This window comes from Colletotrichum higginsianum, chromosome 5 (genome assembly GCF_001672515.1).
Source record: "Colletotrichum higginsianum IMI 349063 chromosome 5, whole genome shotgun sequence".
In the NCBI taxonomy this organism is placed as follows: domain Eukaryota; kingdom Fungi; phylum Ascomycota; class Sordariomycetes; order Glomerellales; family Glomerellaceae; genus Colletotrichum; species Colletotrichum higginsianum.
This window is the reverse complement of record NC_030958.1, coordinates 2,673,685-2,691,946: the sequence shown is the minus strand read 5'-3', so window position 1 is coordinate 2,691,946 and position 18,262 is coordinate 2,673,685. Positions and strand designations below refer to the sequence as shown.

Genomic DNA, 18,262 nt, shown 5'->3' with positions numbered 1-18,262 from the left:
CTATAGTCCCATCTCTAGACAACTCAAACATTGGTATAGGTAGATGCAACTGAGGGAGAGCAAGAGTGTGTTCGCCGTTGGTTGGCATGGTCAGATGGAAGCTGTCGGAATGACAAGGATAGTTACTACCGCAAGCATCGATGTTAGAGAACCCGAGTGAACGAAGGGTTAAGTCGGTGCGCCCTTGAGCCCCGGGGGGCTATGAACTGATGAATGGCTAGACTGTTCTCCCTTCTGCAAGATGTAGTTGAAGCCATGAGAGAGAATTCGGAACATGACACGTGACACGTCGTATCAAATTTTAGAACGGGGGAGCTTTGACAGCGACGTCAGTTCAAGTTAAGGTAAGTGGTCTTAGGTGCCGAACTAGACTTCTATTCTCGTCGCTGGCGAAGAAGAACGGGCGAATCGGCTTAAAGTCTGGATATTCCAACGTTATTGTTTCCTACCCTGTTCTGGGAAGGATTCCAGGACGTGCAGGCTTAGACGCATTTGAGACATTACTCCCTCCTATTGAACAATCGAATTCAAACCTGTATCTCCTTGGCTTTGAGGTTGTGAGTCAAACACCCCAGCTCCAGGTTCGCTCTCATTACCTCTCTTCAGATCGATCGCTCCACTTCACCTCACTCACTTCGTCTCGCATCTACCCAGAGCACAGGCTCCTCATTATTGCACCTACAGGGCAGCACGTCTCATCGTTTTGGCCCCATGAACCACCTCAGGCCTCGCCCTCCGCGCTACCCCGCCCATTACCCCGAGTGTCTAGCCTTTACTTGTTGAACACCAACTAACCGCGTCTCAGCGCTGCGTGTCGAGTCTTCGTCCCACCATCGACCCGTTGGCTAAAACCTACACTGCCCCGTGGAAAATACTCGATACACACACCGCATGCGTCTGCAGGCCAACGCTTGGTCTCATCAACTGTCTGGCCATTCATCGACCCTCCCTGGCGACCTGGGCCTGTGCTGAAGTCACCTCTGTCATATTTGCACCATCATCGGCATCCGCGCTTACGCCCGCGCCCGCGCCTCCGTCTCCATAACGGTTGCTCCTCACCCCCAAGCCTTCAGCTGGGCCGAGAGACTATTGTCAACGACGAGTTATTCTCGGAGTTGGCCGGTTACGGCTCACGGCTTTGCGCTGCACTCGCGCACGCGCACTCCTTCTTTCAAGGGCTCGGCGCCTGCGACTCGACTCGAAGACACTCTACTGCCGGGCCATGCTACGTGCCTGTTCTCGACTTCGACTTCGACTTGCACCAATCTGGAAACGTTGCACGGAGCCACCAACCCCTTGTCAGCACCTTATGAAGAGAAGCTTTGACACTTTTGTGGGACGTCACCCTTCTTCTTCCCCTTCCGAGATGGCTGCCACCACCCACACCACCATCGTGGCCTCGACTGTTCACCCGAAGTTTAGCCTTACCGCTAAAGAGAGGCAGCTCAGGGACCTCTTAGTCGACGTTGCTGCCTTCATCGATGCGGCTGGCCGTTCGCCGGAGCCTCTTGTACTTCGATGGGCGGGAGGATGGGTTCGCGACAAGCTACTCGGTATCGAGAGCCACGACATCGACACCGCCATCAATGCCATGACCGGCTATGCTTTTAGCTTGGAGCTACGTGACTACTGTGCGCAACATGCCCATACTGAGAAGCACAACATTGGCCCGGACGATATGGGCAGCCTTCACAGGATTGCTGCCAACCCCGACAAGTCCAAGCACCTCGAAACCGCCACCACACGCATGTTTGGCCTTGACGTTGACTTCGTCAACTTGCGCAAGGAGACATACACTCAGGACAGCCGCAACCCGACGATGGAATTTGGCACTGCCGAGGAAGACGCTCTGCGCCGAGATGCCACCATCAACGCACTCTTCTACAACTTACATACCGGCCTAGTGGAAGACTTTACAGGCGGTCTTGCAGACATGGAGTCTCGCCTGGTTCGCACTCCTATGGAACCATTCCAGACCTTCACCGACGACCCTCTCAGAGTACTAAGGTTGGTACGATTTGCCAGTCGTCTTGACTTTTCCATTGACACTGCCGCCACTGCCGTCATGGCCGACGCCCGCGTCCTAGACGCACTGAGGCTCAAGATCAGTCGCGAGAGAGTCGGTGTTGAGATGGAGAAGATGCTGAAGGGTATGTCTGACTTTGTCCAGTGTGCCCTACACGCGTATACATCACCTACTGACGCAACGACACTCAAACAGGCAGTCGCCCACGTAGTTCTTTGGACCTGATTCGCACCTTGGGCCTATACAATGCCATTTTCACAGATCCGAATGGTATGGAGCACCCGCGGCCAGATCTCTCCAAGTGGCAGCTGGTCTACGATCTCCTCGACGGTCTTATTCGCGACAGAGCCCCGGGATCGATTTATGATATTCTCGTCAAGTCGGACGAGGCCGCATACTTCGCCTGGAACCTCGCGGCCATCACCCCCTATGCCCACGTGGAGAAGGAAATCTCCCTATCAAAGGCCAGGGTGACTCTGCCGTTGACGACGCTGGTGGCTCGAGAAGGTATCAAAGCTCCAAATAGACTCTGCGATGTTATCACTGCAGCGCATCGCCATCGACATGACATTGCTGCCTTGAAGCAAGGCATTTGTGCTAAGGGTCCAGTGGCCACCGAACGGGACAAAGTCGGCATGGCGGTCCGCAAGTGGGACAACCAGGGGGGTTACTGGCGCGTCCAGGTGCTATATGCTCTGCTTGTTGAAGCTTCGGAAAAGCTGACGCCTGATTCCGATGTTGGTAAGAAACCCAACAGCCCATGATTTACTTTGCACGTTGAGAGACTCGATGTTAAATTCATCACAGACACCGTTGTTTTCATCTCTGGCTGGAAGTCATTTCTGGATCATTTGGCGGACCTAGACGTCATGGATGCGCCGTCTCTCAGGCGCCTGGTCGATGGCCGCATGCTAGCCAAGGAGCTTGGGGTTCGCCCGGGTAAGTGGATGGGGCAAGCCTTGGACGTGTGTGTCGCCTGGCAGCTTCGCCATCCAGACGAAACAGATCCGACCGGGGCAATCGATGAGGTACGGCGCCGAGCTGGCGAATTGGGGATTGGAGGCATGATGCGAGGACAGCCATCATGAACCAGCCGTCGGCTCTCGGTTGCATTCAGTAACGCATGGACAGGTGAGATGTTCGCCCTTGTTCTTTGCCCGAGACGTCTTATCATCACCCGGGTTGAAGCTATTGAATAGTATCAAGTGTTAGGGTTGAGATTTGGCGGACGGGTAATATGTACTTCACAATACACAAGGGCGGGGATTCCAAATTAATTAAACAAGTGCCCGGCATACCCTAATAGACAGCCGGTTTGAGGGAAATAGCGGGATGCGAAGTGTTTTATTGCTTGCAGAACCTAAGGGCGAGGCTGGGAAAACGAGGGTGTCACGTGTGATGTGCGGTCCTGATGTGTTAGCACTGTTAATGCCTACAGGGGAATCAGGGAATCCAGGCTTCCATCTCAAGCTTCCAAAAAAAAATTAAAAAATTCCCGACTCCGGAGGTCAAAACCTGCGTTTGTCGCCGGATTTTCGATTATTAGCCACGCTTTTCATTGTCGCCGAAACTTTCTAGGGACTTGTGGCCCCGTCGTGCCGTGCATAGTCAGTCAGCTTGGTGGTAATTTCGTCTTTGCACGTGTCACCCACCCACCTGCTGACAACGATACCCCCCAAAAGATGTTGCGCGAAACTGTCGAGGCTTGGGAGCAAGCAGCCTCCAGCGGGAAAAGGATAGAAGAAGCCTACGGTGTGTTTTTACACCCACGGTTTACGAGACTGCTCACGTTTGCGTCGCTAGCTAATCGCAAGAGACAGTTCTCACGGGCCAATATACGCTAGGAAACCTCGCCAACGACCTAGCCGAGTGCGAGTCTTTGGTAAGCTGTTTCAAGCACCCGTACTGCATGCTGGCTGACATTTTAATGACAGACTCAGATCCGTGTTCTCGAGGTTCTGTCCCTCTGTTTAAAGAGGATCGACCGCATAGATCAAGGGCCGCAAGATGAGGAACCCATCCAGCATCTCGCGAACCATGCTGCCGGGTTTTTGCACAACCCCGCTGCCTCGTACTGTGTCGATAGTCTTGCCTTGGCGGAAACTGCGTTGGATGTTTTGAGGAGTCTCGTTGTCGGCTTTTCTGCGCAGCTCGGCCAAGAAGATTTGATTCGTGTAACCGCCTACACCAACAACCATGACACCTGGACAACCTCAGGCGCCGCGTCGAGCGCCGAGGACATACTACGCCACTCCCTGAATGACGACACGAGGCGTAAATTCATCGAATCCACGGTACTGGAGCATTTTATTCGGCCTATCTTTTCTCGGGCCACCTCAAGCCGCATCACCTCGACTGGGAGGAAGGCTTTTTTCATCGACGATGATAAGAACTGGGCCTCTCAGTCAGCCATCAATGCAACACAGCCTTGGAAAACCACACAGATTCACGCCATCACGGTCTTCAACTGGGCCGTAGAACATGCCGATGTTGGTTTATTGATCCTCTTAGGTTTCTCACTACCTGATTGAAATGCATGACTGATGTACTGCTTTCCCTAGGAATCTCTAGTCAGCAAGTGCTGGCCACTATTTACTCCAGTTCTGCTAGCCTTGATGGACGACACAGAGACAAAATTTAAGCGGAAGGGCCTTCTCGTGCTACACAACTTCGTCTTAAGATGCCCAGCCCGCCTCCTCGGCGACACGGGCCTCGGCGAAATATTCCAGCAGTCCGTGTTCCCCTCGCTGCTCTCCCTCCCAGGCTCGACGCCCGAGGATGAGTCACTGCAACTGCTCGTACCAGCCTACAACGCCATCATGCAGCTGGCCGAGGCCCAGTTCCCCGACGACGAAGCCAGACCCCAAAAGACGAAACTTCTGGTTAAGCTACTGACGGAGGGTATACTTGCTGGCTACTGGCACGCGTCTGAGTACATCCGGATCGTAGAGCTGCTCGCTCAACAAATCATTCCAATTGTTCACCAGCTTGGCCAGTCTGCCATACCCCACATGAAGGCAGGTCGAGAGAATCCCACGCACCTCTGTCCAGGCGCTGACCCTGCACAGGAACTTCTGTCCATGGTCTCCGCCATTATGACCGACCCGTTTCTCGTTTCACGACCGACCTGCATCCAAGCAGCCGCTCAAGCATTGGCAGCTATCATGCTAAACTGTTGGCCAAGGATCGCTGATGCGTCACATTTGGGCGTAGTGCTGAGGATGATTAGCATTTGCTGGCTCAACGTGCTTGATGAACATATGAGGATGCCAGGTAGTGTGGCAAATGGGAAAGCCCTAGAAGAAGTGTCTAGGCTCGCCCACATGCTACAGGCCATCTTGATAGCTGCTGGTCTCACCCCGCACCATTATTTCTCGCCGCTGTTGGCCGCTGAGCCCAGGCTTGCAAAACTATTCGCGGACGTTGAGGCTGCAAAGGAGACGGTGGGCAAAGAAGACGATGCAAGCCAATTCAGTCGAGTGGCTGCTGCTTGAAGAAGGACTTGCCACGTAGCCACTTCCTATAAGCTTTGTACCGTTTCTTCTGAGAATCTTCCTCGGTGACGGTAAGGGGGTTGCTACCAACTTTGAGGAGCTCGGCGTACACAGCGACATCCTCTTCGGCACCAACGGGGGTGAGGGCATCGCTCTGCCAGCTGCTCTGGACATAATGTTGATACTCGGACTGATTCTCCGCCTGGACCTCGGCCGACACAACCAAAGGTAGGTTTTGGGGGTGGCTGATGTAGCGTTCGTAATCCTCGGCCTCTTGTTGACTGACGGATGGATTGAGAGACTCATTGACAGCCTTGGTGAACGTCCACTGGGCTGCTTTTGTCTTTTCCTGGGCTGTAGGCTTGACCTTGGGCGACCCTTGCGGTTCAGTATGGGTTTCTTTCATGATTCCATGGTGTCCCGTCACTCTATCCTGCATGGGCTGGAGCCAGCGATGGATAGAGATTCCCTTGCCACCCGTGGTGCGGTCTGACAGGACAGACGCAGCGTCCGCATCCCGAGGAGACTTCAGATCCTGCGGGTCGACAATAATCACCTCCTTCTTCGGCTTCTTCTTCTCGTGGGCGTCCAGATCAGTTTCGTTACGGATCCTGAACGGGCTCAGATCATAGCGACCATCCTGCGTGGACTTGAAGGGTATGTACTTGATGGTCGAGTTCATCTTGTAGGGAAACATCTTTAGGAACGACGAGAGCGTGGAGGGTCGATAGTATTCAACCCAGTAGTCGTCAAAGAAAGACACGGGCATTTTTCCGACTTCGCCAGGAGGCTGGCTGTACGTTGGGAACCTCCTTAATTTCAGGTTTTCCGTCGTGTACCAGTTGATGTAGTCACGTTTCGTTTTCTCCGACCAAGCTCGCGGGTCCGCGTGATGAAGGTAGTAGTCCGTCGCCAGGTCCCACAACATTGGCTGCCCCTGGGCAAAGATATAGTTGCCAAGGAACAGGTTGTACGCCTCCTGGCGCTGACCATCGAGGAAAGAGTTGTTGTAGTATCGTTTGAAACTCTCTATCATGTCCCGCGAATGACTTGTCCACTGGTTGATTTTGCGGTAGGTCTCCATGGTGTTGACCAACTGAGAGCCACCGTACTGTACAGCAATTGTGTCGCCATGGTCATGGTACATGTGTGTAAAGAGATTAACAGCGTCCGTGTCGTAGTTGATAGATGTGTCTTCAAGTATGCCGAGCGCGTGTAGCTGATGCCCAAGGGCCCTTTTGCCAATGACAAATTGCGCCGCATTGGTGCGATCCAGGCAGTCAATGCAGTTCGTCCGGGCCACGCCATTCTGTACACTTGTCGGGTGCACCTTGCCGTCGCCATCGTGGAAAAATCCTGTGGTTGTGACAACATCCTCGGCGATTCGCTCCAGAGTACCTATAACATCCTGATCACGACTCTTTGCCGCTCGACTCATATCCCAGGCCTTGTGGATGATCTTGCGCCCCTCGGGTAGGAACTGGTTCAGATAATTGATGGCATTGGTGTATTCGAGCAACAACTTGGACTCACGCGGCGTCCTTTCTCTGGCCTTGACCAGATTGAGTACGTAGATGGGGGCGCCGTAGCGCTCGAAGAGATTGTCGAAATGAAGGGCGGCCGCGCTGTAAAACGGGTCGACCAAATTGAGCTCGATGGGCGGTTTCGGGGTCACGCCTGTGTTGTCCTGTGTCCAGTAGAGCGGGATACTCCCCCTATGCTGAACATACGAGGTATACTGCGGGCTTGAAAAGAGTATGGGTCCAGGGGCGTGAAATGAAGTAGTCAAAGCCTCTGAAACTATCTGTTCTGTTTCGACGTCATTGGCTACGTAGCCCTTTCAGCACCCACAGTGTCAGTAAGAGAATGTTCGACGATGTAGATTCGTTAGTGAAGTCAACCTACCAAATCGTTGGCTCCGCGTTTGAGGAACCTGGCTCCGGCAAAGAAGCGGGATCGCCGGGCAATGATGGTGATGTAGGCAGTACGGCCGTATATGGATAGAGCTTTGGTTCACGTCGTCAGCCACCTAACCCAACTCCACTGCAAATGTCTGGGTGAGGGGAGCCGAACCAGCCTGATCAATGTATCCGTGGATGATGGGGTGGCACCAGTCAAAGGGATCTTTGAGGGCATTCATTGCCGGCTGCAGGAGATGACTGTTCCATACGAACATGCCATTAAAGTCATCCATGGCCCCCGGAAGTCCACGAGCAAGCGCCTCGCGCTCCCGCGTAAGATTATGCTGGAGTGTGCGTGTGATGTCGTAAGAATAACTGTAATAAAAGGATCGAGTCAAGTCTAGATTGTTGAGAATACCAAGGAAGCGAGACTCCTCCGTGTTTCTGACGTCGGCCTTGAATCGATTTGGTGTCAGCGGCACTAATTCAGTGCCATCAACTTGGTAAATGTAGTGCCCCCCGATCATTGCCACCGTACTTTTCTTCGTGATCAGAAGCATATAGTAAGGGCCCGTGAACTTGATGAAGCCTAGCAGGCCCCAGGCCGTACAGCGCAGCTTGATCCCACCCGTCCCCTTGTTGCCGTCGTCAATTGTGTCCAGCAACTGGTTCATCTCCTTTTGGCTGTAGATGATCTTGTCGTCGGTAAGGCTCAACTCCGAGTCATCGGTTGTCCTTTCAATCTTGAGAATCCGGTAGCGTCGCTCGGTCACGTCGCCGCCGACAATGTAATAGCGAGTGGCCGTCTCGTACAGGCTGAATTTGTGCATCTTGCGATCCAGTCGGTCAAGGCCTTTCTCGTCATAGGCATCTGCAGCACGCGCTGCGGAGTCGGGGCTCGACGTTCGAACAAAGGGCTTAGCCACCGCCGGCTCTTCTTCAGCGTCATCTTCTCCGGCTCGGCTTTGCCTCGCGGCGTCTGATGAAAGCGCTTGGGCCGTCTCGTCGTTATTAAGGAGCGGGAACACAGGCGACGGATCTCGACTGTACTTGTCAGTGTCAGCGTCGCCGGATAAGTTCATGGGGGCCTTGGAATCGCGCGACGCCGATCGCTCGGCCATGGTCAGATACTGAACATCACCGGATGCACTCGGAGGACATTAATGGAAGTGCAGTGGCGGTGACGTCGCATGTGATTGTCCCAACTGTACAATGACATATATTGAATTGGAGGGTATAACGCACACGAAGGGGACTACAGAGGACAGTGGAGATAGGACTTATCGGCTAGCTTGGACAGCCGCTTAATAGAAATTAAGGGAGGCTTCATCCTAAGTAGTAAGTACTATAGAGTCTTAAGGCACTTAGAAAGTAGACTACTAAAAGCCTAATTAGATTATAGAGTATAAATAGAGTATATAAGAAAAATAATAAAGATAGTATACTTAATTTAATATATATAATATACTTATATAGTAAGTAGTATATTATAGTAAGTAGTATACTCTCCTCTACTTTTCTACTTTTTATATAAGTTATTTTAATTATAATATATAAAATTAATTAAAATTACTTATTACTCTCTTTCTTATTACTATTCTAAATTACTTTATAAATTTATATATTATATTTAGTTTTTTTATAATTACTATAGTATTATATATATAATTTAATACTTTTTATATAATTCTCCTTTTAAAAATTATTTTCTCCTCTAGTATTAATACTACTCTTTTCTACTTATAATACTTCTACTTTAGTAGTATTAAGTAACTCTCTAAAATATAATTATAAGAGTTTAGCTAAGTAACTAGTTAGAAATACTTTAGCTAGAGTATATAATTTATAATTATTCTTCTTTACCTCTAGGGAAGATTTACTATATAATTAGAATTTTTAAGTAAAAGTTATATAATAGAGTTATACTTACCTTTTTAGAAGAATTCTACTTAATTAAATACTTTTAATTATACTCTTATAATTCTTTTACTTCTACCTCTTTAGAGTAATTAGTATAAATTTAAAATAAAAAGAAATAATAAGTTTATTATAAGTATATTAGGACTTATAGTAATTAACTACTAAAGAGCTACTAGTTTTAATAAGTTGTAATTCTTAATATTTATAGAATTAGAGTATTCTTATTATTAAGTAAAATATAAAGTATTACTAATTTCTAATTAAATAAAGGGAGACTTAATTAAATTATTAGAGAAGCTTATAAAATAAATTCCCTCTAAGGGAATAGTAATTCTAAGTATATAGTATAATAATATAAATTATATATTTCTTAAGAAAGGCTTATTAGTACTTTACTTTTAAATTAAAAGTATAAGTAAAGTATTAGAATTTAAAAATAGAATAACGTACACGCATAGCGAGTCGGCCAACATAGCGAGCCGGCCACTCCTTATCGCTAGAAAAAGCCCCTTTTCTAACTATTTATTAAAAAGTAGATTCTTAACTAATAAAGACCTAGTTTTTAGCATTAGATAACGATAAGAGTTAGATTTTAAGAAATAATAGTATTAAAATTATTATCTCTTTCTAGCCTATATTACTAAGCTTACCTCTTATCTAGGCCTCTAGATAAGAGGATTACTAAGAACCTAGGGTTAGGAAGAGACAATAATTTCTACAATATTATTTCTTAAAATCTAACTCTTATCGTTATCTAATACTAAAAACTAGGTCTTTATTAGTTAAGAATCTACTTTTTAATAAATAGTTAGAAAAGGGGCTTTTTCTAGCGATAAGGAGTGGCCGGCTCGCTATGTTGGCCGACTCGCTATGCGTGTACGTTAATTATATTTATAATATAATTAATATAGACTACTATATAATTTATTATAGAATAAAGTACTATAGAGTATAAATAGTAGTAGTTTAATTATAAAATTTAAGAGCTACTACTCTAAGAGTTTATTAACTACTTAGTATAGAGGCTATTTTAATAAGACTATAAGAAATTTTTATTATATAATTATAAAGTAATTAGGGAGGAAGCTACTAGTACTTAAGTAGTAAATTAAATTATTACTATTAAAGTAGGAAATTACCTCTATATAAGTAGTATAGTAGAGTAGTATATAGAATAAGCTCTTTCTAAATTATCCCTATTACTATCAATGCAGTAGAGAAATTATAAAAGAAGCTTTAAGGAATCTCTTATATAGGAATTATTCTTAATATTTATTTAGTAATAGTACTTTAATTAGAATACTTAAGAAAGGAATTACTAGAGGGAATTATAATATAAGTATTAATAGGAAGAGTAAATACTAAATTAGTTCTTCTCTAAATAGTTAGTAATTTACTAGAATTTAAGTATAGAGAATTTATATAAATTTAAATTAAAAGTTTATAATTTCTTCTTTAAATTTTTAAATTACTTTTAGAATAAAATAATTTATTAGAAAGTCCTAATTAAGAAAGTTTAGTATATAATTTAAGAAATAGAATACTTATAATTAATTTATAATAAAAGGGGTACTAAAGTATTATAGAAGAATAATTAGAAGAAGAGAGTAACTATAATAGAATTATTTCTTAAATTACTCCTATTTTAAAAGTCCTAATTATATAATAATTATAAGAATTTAAAGGAATTACTATAATTTTATTAGAATTTAATACTTTATTCTTACTAAGTACTAATACTTATAGAATTTATAAAGTACTTCTATTATAGAAAAATAAATTATACTAAGGCTAAGTACTTTTAATTATAAAATTTAAAGAAATTAAATACTAATAGTATACTAATAAGTCTATAATAGAATTACTCTTAAGTTAAAATTTAAGTAATTTAAGTATACTCTAAGGAGGAAGTTAATTTATTAGAAAATAAGTAAGTATAAGAGGGAAGCTTACTCCTATTATACTTACTAAATAAGTCCCTATTAGGACTACTACTATAAGTCAAGTAATTATCCTCTAAGAGCTCTATAAATAATTAGTATAAGTAAATATAAATATATACTCTTAAGTTAATTTTATTAATTTATAATTAGTATAGTACTTAGGACTAAAAACTATAGAGGCTAAAATTCTAGCTCTAGAGTCCTTCTATAGTAAAATATTTAAATTAAAAAGAGTATATTAGCTAACTTTCTTCTTCTTTAATTTATAAGAATACTCTTAAAAGCTTTAGTAATTATTTACTAAAGCCTTAAGGCTAAAAGAAGTAGTAAACTTATTACTAGTATAATATATAATAAATTAAGAGAGTATTATTATTAATATAGTATTTAATATATAGAATTATAAATATATTTCTATTACTAAGCTTATAGTATTTATATAGGAGGTAATTAAAAATAGCTAGAGGACTTATATACTCTATATTATAGGGAATAAGAAAGTAATAGTAAATACTATACTATTACTTAAAGTTAATATAGTAGTCTTACTATTAGAATTCTTAAATATAATTAATGTATTTAATAAAGGAGTAGTAAAGATTCTTAATAAATTTAATAGTATAGAGTATACTATTAACTTATTACTAGGGATAAAGTCCCCTTTTAGCTCCTTATACTTACTAAAGGAAAAGTAGTTAGAAGAGCTCTATATATACTTAAAGAAAATAAAGTCCTAAAAGTAAATATAACTATTAGTAAGTAAAATAGGAACTCTAGTTCTATTTATACTTAAGAAGAATAAATTATTATACCTCTATATAAATTACTATAGTCTTAATAAGGTAACTATTAAGAATTATTACTCTCTCTTACTAATTAGTAAATTATTAAATAGACTTAATAGAGTTAAATTTATATTAAAAATAGACTTTAAGGAAGTATACTACTAAATTTAAATTAAGAAGAAAAATAAATAGAAAATAACTTTTTAAATAAAATATAATTACTTTAAGTATACTATAATACTATTTAAATTTACTAATATACTAATTATATTTTAAGTATATATTTACTAAGTACTTACTAAACTATTTAACTTATACTATATTACCTATTTAAATAATATTATAATTTACTTATAAATATATAAGTAGTATATAGAGAATTTTTACAAAGTCCTTAGTAGACTAAAGTAATTTAGGCTATATATAAAACTTTTAAAGTACAAATTTTATAAGGAAGAAATTAAATTCCTAGAGTATATAATTACTTAAGAGGGAGTAAAAATAGAGTAATTCTATATATAGACTATTATTAAGTAGTTAATACTTATATTTATTAAGAATTTCTAAATTTTTCTTAAATTCTATAATTTCTATTAGAAAGTTTATTACTAAGTACTTAGTAATTATAACTCTAATAATAGAGCTACTAAAGAGTACTAATAAGAAGTCTATTTTTACTTAATTTAAAGTAGTAGGGAAAGTCTTTAACTACTTAAAGTAAATTTTCTACTCTATAACTATATTAATGCACTAGAATTCCCTCTAGCTAATAAAAATTAAAATAAATATATTAATTAGAGTAGTTAGTACTATACTATTCTAAATTATAGAGGAATAGTAGTAATTTATTACTTATTAATTATAGAAGCTATTAAATATAGAATAGTAATAGTATATAGAGTAGTAAGAATTACTTACTATTATTAAAGAACTGAAATATTAAGCTTACTACTTAGAATTAGCTGTAGGCTGTAATTTGCACTATTTAATAGGTACAGTATAATTAATATTTATAATAGAAGTCTAAAAATTAGAAATAGAGATATTATTAGAAGATTATTAGTAGAAAACTTAATGCAATTATTATACTTAATATACTTAACTAAATTCTAGAAAAATAGAAATACATTTATACAATATGTAGTCTAGAAGGGCTTAATAATACTATATAGAATACTATTATCATTGCAAATTGTACTCCTTTATTACTTATACTACCTTTACTTAAATAAATAAGGGGCTAGCTATATAAAATGCCTTCTAATAGAGTAGTCCTAATTTAAGAAACTAATATTATTATTATAATCTTTATATTTATAAAGGAAGAAGTTAATTAGGAGCTTACTATTAAACTTTAAAATAAGGGGATTATTACAATTTCTAAAGCTCTATTTAAGGAGTCTATAAAGAAGGAGGTAAAGGCTCTTATTAATAGAGGGGTTTTTATATTTATTATCTTTAACTCTATATACTAGAAGAGTATAAGAATCTTTAAATTATAAATTATTAATAAAGTAAAGAATAAAATAATAAATACTCTATATAAGAAATCTTAATTTATAATTTAAAGTAAAATAGATAATAGTAAGACCTATATTCTTACTTAGTTAACGTACACGCATAGCGAGTCGGCCAACATAGCGAGCCGGCCACTCCTTATCGCTAGAAAAAGCCCCTTTTCTAACTATTTATTAAAAAGTAGATTCTTAACTAATAAAGACCTAGTTTTTAGTATTAGATAACGATAAGAGTTAGATTTTAAGAAATAATATTGTAGAAATTATTGTCTCTTCCTAACCCTAGGTTCTTAGTAATCCTCTTATCTAGAGGCCTAGATAAGAGGTAAGCTTAGTAATATAGGCTAGAAAGAGATAATAATTTTAATACTATTATTTCTTAAAATCTAACTCTTATCGTTATCTAATGCTAAAAACTAGGTCTTTATTAGTTAAGAATCTACTTTTTAATAAATAGTTAGAAAAGGGGCTTTTTCTAGCGATAAGGAGTGGCCGGCTCGCTATGTTGGCCGACTCGCTATGCGTGTACGTTACTTATAATTTAGTATACAAATTAATAACTTATCTTAGCTCTTACTCTATTACTAATCCTTCTAGAGGGCTTTAGACTATAGCTTTAAGATACTACCTAAGCTTATACTTAATTATAATTAAAGCTTAATTAAATAATCTTTATGCAATTATTATTAAAAATTTAGAATAAGTACTCTATTAGGATAATTATAAAAGTTGTAAAACCTCTATATAGAATTATAGAGGTAAGTACCTACTAGTAGGTAATTTATAATTACTACTATAAAGAAAACTTTAAAAAAATTTTATTAATTTATAATCCTTATTTTCTACTTCCCTCTAATAGTAATATAGACTTTAGTATAGTTAGTATATGGACTAATAATACTATTAGCTTCTCTAATAGCTTATTTAATACTAGAGAGAGTAATAAGCTTACTAAGGTATTATTCTTAGTAAAGTTTAAAATGTACTTAAGTATTAATAAGAAGCTCCTATTTAATAGAGGAATTATTACAATAGCCTTATTTAATAGTACTATTATTATACAGTAGTAGAAAGACTAGAGAATAAAATTACAGCTAATTAATATAAAGTTACTAACTACTAAGTAAAATTATATTTAGTAGTAAGTATATAGTACTTATATTGCCTCTATTTACTAACTTAAAGTATACTTTAATTAATTAATAGTAGCCTAGTAGTAGAATCTAACTAATAAGGATATTAAGAACCTTAATTAAAGAATTAAGTAGTAAATAAAATCCCTTAATTGTAGCCTTACTTTTATACCCCTTAACTTAATATTTATAAAACTCTTTATATTTATAAATAAATTATTTACTAATAATTGTAATATAACTTTATAGATTAACTTTATTATTATTCTTAGAAATAAAGAGCTAATTAATAGTTATAATAATACCTTTATACTAACTAGTAATATTATTTACTATAGCTTAATAAAGTCTAAAAGAGTTACTAGAAGTATACTAGCTTTAGAGATTTATAGTACAATAGTTAGTATAAATATAATTTATACTATTTTATTTACCCTTCTAAAAAGTTTTCTACTAATAATCTTCTAAGAATATCTCTATTTCTAACTTTTAGACTTCTATTATAAATATTAATTATACTATACCTATTAAATAGTGCAAATTACAACCTACAGCTAACTTAAGTATTACTTAATAATTATAATTCTTAAAATATCCTCTTACTATTAAGCTATTCTACTAATAAAGAAGTAAAGTCTCTACTATAGAATCTACTTTATTCTAATAATTAAGCTTAAATCAACTACTAAGCTATTAAGAAGAAGGAGTACTAATTTAATACTTATAATATTAATTATCGTATAATTATTTATTCTAATATTAATAGTAATAATACTATATAATAATTTCCCTCTATTTTATTTAATAATAGTACTTATTTAAGCTACTATTAACTACTATATAATCTTTAAGGGATTATAATTAAGAGAGTAGAGTAAATTAAAGGAATTATTTATATAAAGTATAATTAGAATTAAAGTATAAATATAGTTTAATTAAATTAGAAAGAATAATTTAGTTTAATTACTTTAAAGTAGATTTTATATAATTAAGGAATAATTTATTTAAATTATAAATTTTATAAATTAGAAGTATAATTAATAGGAGAATTCTAAATTCTATTCTTATTAATTATATATATTTAAAAAACTTATATTTTAAAGTTTAATACTTCTATAATTAAGAGTTCTTAACTTTAATAGTATAGACTTTAATAGCAGTAAAGCTATCTCTAGTAAGTTAATTTAGTATTAAATTATACTAATTCTATAGTACTATATATTCTTAAATAAGCTACCTTACTAAGTTAATAGTATAAGAATAGAGTATAGTACTTATATTAGGCTTTTTACTACTAGTTTTTTTTCTTCTATTATATAACTAGTCTTAACTACTAGATTTAATTAATTCTATACTAGTTAAATTAGTATTCTTAAATATAGTATTATTCCTATTAGTAATAAGGACTTTATTTATAATTGTATTACTATAATTATTAGGGACTATAATAGTATTATTTAGATTAAAGTAGTATAGTTTTACTACTATTAATTAGAATACTCTTATACTATTAGTATTAATAGTATAACTCTTACTATTAATAATAAGGAGGCAATAAGGACTAGACTATCCCCCTTTTTTATACTATATATAAATAAGGAATTTAATCTCTACTACCTTTAGTACTAAAGTATTTAGTCTATTATAAGTAGCTAATGTATTATTAATCTTCCTAATTATATAAAGCTTCTTAATAACTTTACTTACTTTTCTAATAGTAGTAGTATATTAGATAATATTTAGCAATAGGGGTAAATTATAAGTAAGTTGTAAGTAAGTACTACAGACTAGTAGTAGAATTAGGACTATACTATTTGAGCCTATAGTATTATTAATAGCCTTAAGTGTAGACTAAAGAATTAACTCCTTTACTATCTCTAGGTAGTTACATTAAATAATATTATATACTATATATAGTATTATATAGTATTTCTCTACCTTACTAATACTATAATGTACTTTAATAGGAATAATCTTTAGGCTGCAGACTATTACTTTAGCTTTCTAGTAGAACTTAGTAGCTACAAAGTTACAGCTTATATTAGTAATAATTTAATTTAAAGGCCCTTAGTAAGTATTAATTAATACTACTTAAAGAGCCTCCTATATAGACTTTACTGTTATATTAAGTAGGAAGTACTTAGTATTAAATGCAGTACTTAGGTTAATAATATAAAGAATAGAGAGAGATATTACAATTAAAGTATATAATATCTATAAAAATCTTATAATTAAAGGTATAATTATTATAAATAGTAAATCTAAAGTACTAAGGTATACTACTATTCATTTAGTATTAGTAGTATATCTTTATAAGGTACTTAATTGCAGTTATTTTAACTTTATAATTAGCCTTATAGAGGACTTTATAAAGTTATTAAACTAAAGAATAACTAAAGTAATAATGTAATTAATAAAGCTTAGTATTCATTACGTAATAATTTGCAATAGAATACTTAGGAGGTCCTAAAAGTATCTAATGTACCTGTATAGTAAGTTGCAGATTATAGTGAGTTGTATATCTCTTATTACTAGTAAAAGCCCTATTTTTACCTATTTATTAAAAACTAAATTCTTAACTAAAAAAGACTTAATCTGAGGATTTAGGCTACAATAAGAGTTAGATTTTAGTAAATAATAGTATAGAAATTATCTTCCTACTCTAGCCTCTTTAAGTAAGCCTATTACTTATTTAGAGGTCTAGATAAGGGATATAATAGTTAGAGTAGAATAGTCTTTTCTATACTATTATTTACTAAAATCTAACTCTTATTGTAGTTTGAAGATTAGAATTAGATCTTTTTTAGTTAATAATTTAGTTTTTAATAGATAGTTAAAAAAGGGGGGTTTACTATACAATAAGGCTGTATGCAAGTTACTATAATTTGCAACTCACTATGCAAGTACATTATAAATATCCCTACTTATAGATAATAAGTACTAAAAGCTTCCCTTAGTGTATAATATTAGCTAGGTTATTAAATTGAATATAAAGGCAATTTATATTATTAAGGTATAGGAGAAATAGAGTATTTATAAGTATAATGTAAAAGTTAATCAGGCTAAAGGAGGTATAAATAGTAATTATCCTAATTAAAAGGATAGAATTACTACTACTAAAATAGATTTTTACTTCTCTAACTTATAATAAATTAATTATTATATTATAATGTATGTATTAAAGGGCTATTACTTAGTATTAACTTACTATAGAGAAGTTAGTAGTACTAGCATTTAAAAAGATACTCTAGAATACTTATAATAAGTATTAATTAAGTATAAAGGCTATTACCTTACTCTCTAGCTTCTTATAGTATTTATTAGTATTTATTAATTATTAATGAATATACTAATTAGTAAAGTATAATATAAGGGCCCCTCTATTAAAGCTCTTTTTACTAAAGAAGGCTATTTTAATTATAAAGGTATTATTATTACTACTCTCTTTAAAGTCTAACTTATTACTAAGGCTAGCTGTAGGGGTAATCTTAAAGTAGTAATAAATATTCTTATTACTAGAGTTATTATAATTATACTCTTTAT

General features: G+C 36.9%; 3 protein-coding genes across 3 annotated transcripts; 2 read left to right on the top strand and 1 right to left on the bottom strand.

The window, feature by feature from the left end:
- Positions 1-1,222: 1,222 nt before the first annotated feature.
- On the top strand, positions 1,223-3,114 carry CH63R_07686 (Poly A polymerase head domain-containing protein; the record flags this gene model as incomplete). Its single annotated transcript, XM_018302661.1, has 3 exons — positions 1,223-2,150; positions 2,222-2,767; positions 2,834-3,114. 3 exons carry the CDS (start codon positions 1,223-1,225, stop codon positions 3,112-3,114), a joined length of 1,755 nt encoding a protein of 584 aa, XP_018157439.1.
- Positions 3,115-3,708: 594 nt separating this feature from the next.
- Positions 3,709-5,125, top strand: CH63R_07685 (uncharacterized protein; the record flags this gene model as incomplete). Its single annotated transcript, XM_018302660.1, has 5 exons — positions 3,709-3,778; positions 3,847-3,908; positions 3,961-4,515; positions 4,588-4,958; positions 5,095-5,125. 5 exons carry the CDS (start codon positions 3,709-3,711, stop codon positions 5,123-5,125), a joined length of 1,089 nt encoding a protein of 362 aa, XP_018157438.1.
- A 372-nt stretch (positions 5,126-5,497) lies between these two features.
- Positions 5,498-8,542, bottom strand: CH63R_07684 (SacI domain-containing protein; the record flags this gene model as incomplete). Its single annotated transcript, XM_018302659.1, has 3 exons — positions 5,498-7,357; positions 7,426-7,526; positions 7,594-8,542. 3 exons carry the CDS (start codon positions 8,540-8,542, stop codon positions 5,498-5,500), a joined length of 2,910 nt encoding a protein of 969 aa, XP_018157437.1.
- Positions 8,543-18,262: the final 9,720 nt, after the last annotated feature.